The sequence below is a fragment of the Tupaia chinensis genome, unplaced genomic scaffold, assembly GCF_000334495.1.
Source record: "Tupaia chinensis unplaced genomic scaffold, TupChi_1.0 Scaffold000226_1, whole genome shotgun sequence".
In the NCBI taxonomy this organism is placed as follows: Eukaryota; Metazoa; Chordata; class Mammalia; order Scandentia; family Tupaiidae; genus Tupaia; species Tupaia belangeri.
The window spans coordinates 3,207,725-3,209,758 of record NW_006159701.1 but is presented as its reverse complement, the minus strand read 5'-3'; the positions used below and the strand labels follow the sequence as shown (position 1 = coordinate 3,209,758).

Here is a 2,034-nt window from a genome sequence, read left to right as displayed (position 1 = left end):
CAGGAAGCTTTGGAAAAAGTTGTCCTGTGAACTTGATGGCATTTAGCTTCTCGGCAAAGGTCTTATTGTCATCCCAATGCCAAAGGAAGGTAAAGACATGGCACGGGGAGGTACGTTGCTGAACCAGCTGTAGCTGTGAGGTGTGGTGTGGATAGAGGATGGCTGTGGGCCGACAGCACTGCCATGAACACGTGCCCCTGTGGAGACTCGTGGGGCATGGCTTTTACATTGAACCAGCCTTCCCAGTTTAACCATGCTGGTGAGTCAAGGCACCTCTGCATGTTTGTTTATTTTTGAGTTTTTTAGTTTGTTGTGTGGTGTGTGTACTCACCAGAGAGAGACAGAGAAAGTGAGAAATCACCCCAGGGGAGATGGCCATGCTGCAATCCCGTCTCCTCCATTGTCCTCTTGACACTTGGGGCAGGCATGTGCCTGGCATGATTTTCAATCTGCCAGGTCCAGGGCTCAAACTCCAGCACCTTAACCTGCATGCCTGGCCTGTTTATTTATAGCCCATGGTGAGCCGTTACACGGAAGTCTATCATGGGGAAACAAGATTTATGGATTCAGAAGTGGTCAGCCCCGCACATGGAGCTCGGAAATGAAGCCTGCATGTCACATAGCACCCACCCTGCTGGCCTCGCAGCTGCTGCGGGCATGCTGTCTCCCTCGTAGGCCAGTCCCTTGTGCCCAGTGTGGCACCTGCCACATGCTTAGTCACTGTTTCTGGACTGAGCTCGTGCCGGGAGGGGTGTCGCCCCACCATGCTCACCTTAGCTCTACCTGGCAGGAGTGCCCAGCCGATGCCTGAGCAGGCCAGAGGCGATGCCTGTCCCAGGAGACACCAGGAGGGCCATTCTTGGCAGAGTGGTGGGACCTGAGTGCTGTCGGGCACAGCGCTGCCTCCCTCTGACGGCTGCTTCTGTGACCCCACAGGGCCTGTGCCAGCAGCGAGACGGAGAGCGAGGCTGGAGACATCATGGACCAGCAATTCGAAGAGATGAGCAACAAACTCAACTCCGTTACCGACCCCACGGGCTTCCTGCGCATGGTCCGTCGCAACAACCTCTTTAACAGGTGCGTGAGGGTGCTGGCCCCAGACCTGATGGGCAGGCAGGGCGCTCGGAGCACAGGGAGCGTGCTGGTGTAGACACGCACTCCAGCTGCTGAGGCTCAGCTTGTGTCTTGCGTTTGTCTCGAGTGCTTGTCAGGGCCTGCTTCACAGCAGTGGAGAGTGGAGCAGCCAGCAGGTGGGAAGGGGAAGGGGGCCCAGGAATGACCTGGACTCGGGCTCGCAGCAAGGCTGGCGGTTCCTCACACTTGACCAGGGAGGCCTGGCAGACTGGGGGCCGAGCTGCGGCTGAGATCCTGGCCAGCAGCTGCCTCACCTTCGCACCAGGTGACACCCAGATGAGTCCAGATACACGGGGCAGGAAGCGGAGGTGGGGACTTCGGTCCTGCTGTCATCTGGGTGCCTGGCAACAACCTGGGAGTCCTATCTTGACAGAACTCTCCAGAAAGGCGTCATAGACCCTGTAGGTCCCCGGTTGCCCATGGAACACAGGAGGGAAGTGATGCCACGTGGGTGGAGGTGGCCTCTGCCCGGTGGCCTGGCTGTGAGCATTGTGTGCCTGTGTTCCCGCTCCGCCCAGTTTCCGCCCATTATTGTGCTGTCAGGGTGACAAACGTGTGTTTACTTTCCCAGGGCCGCGGAGTGGGAAGGGAGCTCTGCGCGGGGAGGCAGGGCCTGGCAGTCAGGTTGAAAGGAGGCCAGGACTTCAAGCTGGCCCACCCCCAGTCCTCCGTCCCTGCCACCTCCACAGGTGTCCCTCACAGCTTCTGGTTTCATGTAGGGACACGACCAGGTGTGAGGAAGTGGGACTGGGCCTGGGAGTACATGCCCTTTCTGCCGGCCTCCTCCAGATGGTGTGACTCCTGTCTGCAAACTAGAGTGCAGAGCGGGGGCTCAGGATTCAGCCCTGGCCTTGCTGCTCACTGGCTGGTAGCACCTCAGGGCGCCTCCCCCCCTTCCCC

The 2,034-nt window shown here is 59.0% G+C and overlaps 1 protein-coding gene across 1 annotated transcript in view; it reads left to right on the top strand.

Moving 5' to 3' along the window:
* TTC28 (tetratricopeptide repeat domain 28) overlaps window positions 1-2,034 on the top strand; it is a gene marked incomplete in the record, with an annotated part of 584,271 nt that overhangs the window by 544,131 nt on the left and 38,106 nt on the right. The window contains 1 exon segment of the mRNA XM_027771579.1: window positions 937-1,077. Coding sequence (XP_027627380.1) covers window positions 937-1,077 — 141 coding nt within the window.